This window comes from Austrofundulus limnaeus, unplaced genomic scaffold (genome assembly GCF_001266775.1).
Source record: "Austrofundulus limnaeus strain Quisiro unplaced genomic scaffold, Austrofundulus_limnaeus-1.0 Scaffold718, whole genome shotgun sequence".
Classification (NCBI taxonomy): Eukaryota; Metazoa; Chordata; class Actinopteri; order Cyprinodontiformes; family Rivulidae; genus Austrofundulus; species Austrofundulus limnaeus.
The window spans coordinates 153,217-155,186 of NW_013953120.1; the positions used below are offsets into that span (position 1 = coordinate 153,217).

General features: G+C 44.6%; 1 protein-coding gene across 1 annotated transcript in view; it reads left to right on the forward strand.

Annotated features, from left to right (window-relative positions):
- Positions 1-394: 394 nt before the first annotated feature.
- The window catches only part of trappc14 (trafficking protein particle complex subunit 14), a gene marked incomplete in the record, with an annotated part of 9,456 nt that continues 7,880 nt past the window's right edge, over positions 395-1,970 (forward strand). Inside the window, 1 exon segment of the mRNA XM_014028118.1 lies at positions 395-680. Coding sequence (XP_013883572.1) covers positions 488-680 — 193 coding nt within the window.

The following is a 1,970-nucleotide window of genomic DNA, read 5'->3' on the forward strand; positions in this document are numbered from 1 at the left end:
TTAATTTAATTTATTATGATTATTGAGCCTCTGTATGACTGAGGAACATTTTCATCCTGATTTTAAAAAGAATATTTTCTGTATTTATCAGTGATTTTTGTCTGTAAAACAACAGAAATGTAGCGATGCTAACACACAGAGCTAACACTTAGCGGGGTTAACTCAGAATAAGTTAAAAATACTGAGTTATAATTACAAACAGAGGGTTAAAGAGACAGAATCAGTTTACCTGCATGTTTACCTGCCCTGCAGTGAGGTGTTTGCTCCAGTTTTCAGCTGAAACAGGAGTTGTTTTAATAAAAACATCTCTCTTCTTCCCGCCGGTGACCCGTCATGGCCGCAGGGGGCGCCGCGCCGGAAGCGGCTCTGCGTGACGCTGACGTGACTTTTATTYTGAAAGTGAAAGCAGGAAGTTAGCTTGTCGTCGTTGGGCTCCGTTGACTCTGGTCCTGGTACCGCCCGCTCCCAGCCTCCTCCGGTCGTCGCCATGGTGCAGATGATGGAGTCGCAGTGCGAGTATTTCATGTACTTCCCCGCGGTACCGATCACGGACCTGTCGGACCCGGCCCGGTACCGCAGCCTGCCCCGCCGGAGCCACCTCTACCTGGGCGAGACGGTCCGCTTCCTGCTGGTTCTGCGTTGCCGGGACTCGGGGGGGACGCCAACCGAGCAGGGCCCCGGTAAGGAGGGGGGGTTCGGTTCGGTGGTACCGTAGGAGAAAAGTTCCGGTTCGTTGCATCGATCCATTATTTATTAGCCCTGCTGAGCATCCGGGTCCAACAGAACCGCAGGTGCTTCTCACTTCCGGTTTACATGRAACCATCAGAACCGAACTGACACCGAACCTTCAGGGTTCATCAGAACATAATCTGACCCGGTTTGATCAGGTTCTGAAATGGTTCTGGAGGAGTTTTGGACCACGTGGTTTGGATCTTTCAGGTTCTGATCAGATCTTTGAACGTCCCAGAGTTTCAGTCAGGATCTGGTTCTGGTTCTGGTTCTGGTTCCTGCTCCTCTCTTTTTGACCCGTTCTGTTGTGGATCAACTGCTGTTTAGGATCAGGGTTCTGTTGGACCCAGTTCAGGTCTGAGTGGCTCACATCAGACCCACTGAGACCAGAACTCTGTTCCAGGKGTGAAACCTGAACTTGGAGTCCTGGTTCTGACCCAGACTCTGGTTCTGGGATCCCTTTGGGGTCCAGAGTCTGCAGAACAAGCCCAGCTGGAGCACTGCACGGTCTGCCCTTCAGGATGCAGGGTGTCTCCAGGACTAAACCAGGTCCAGAACCAAAAACTGACCCAAACTCTCTTCAAATGTTTGATAAAAGCTCAACAGATCTAATAACAACAAAAACTGTTCAGAGTTGAAACATGTTGGACCGGGTCAGAACCAGAGAAATGTTTTATCTTTGATCCTGTTTAATAAAATAAATAAAGTCAAACTGGACCTGTTGGCACACATGTTGGACTCATGGTGGGAAATAAARCTACCAGAGTGAGCTGAACCAGGTGATCAGCTAGAAGCTAAGAGCTAACGCTAACATCACTGTACATTAGGCGGCCATCTTGGTACAGGCCCCACTCACCATGAATGTGTTTTTACTGTTTAAATAACCATAACTTGGTCAATTTTCATCAGATTTTTAAACTGACTTTTTTGTTGTAAAGCTGAGACATGTTATAAAATGACTTATAATTAACATTCATATTATAATTATGTTATTTAGATAGGTAAAGTAATATCAATATATACACAGAATACACTTAGGTTACTTTTACAGGTATTTACAAATAAAAATATACATCAAAATTATACACAAGTCCATAAAAATTAGTACAAAATAATTCAAGTAGTGATAATGTGAAAGAACCCTGTTTTATTTTTATTTTTTCACTAGACATGCAAATATTAGCCTTTATAATACTTTTACATAACAAAATAGTGCCTTACACACACACACACACACACAC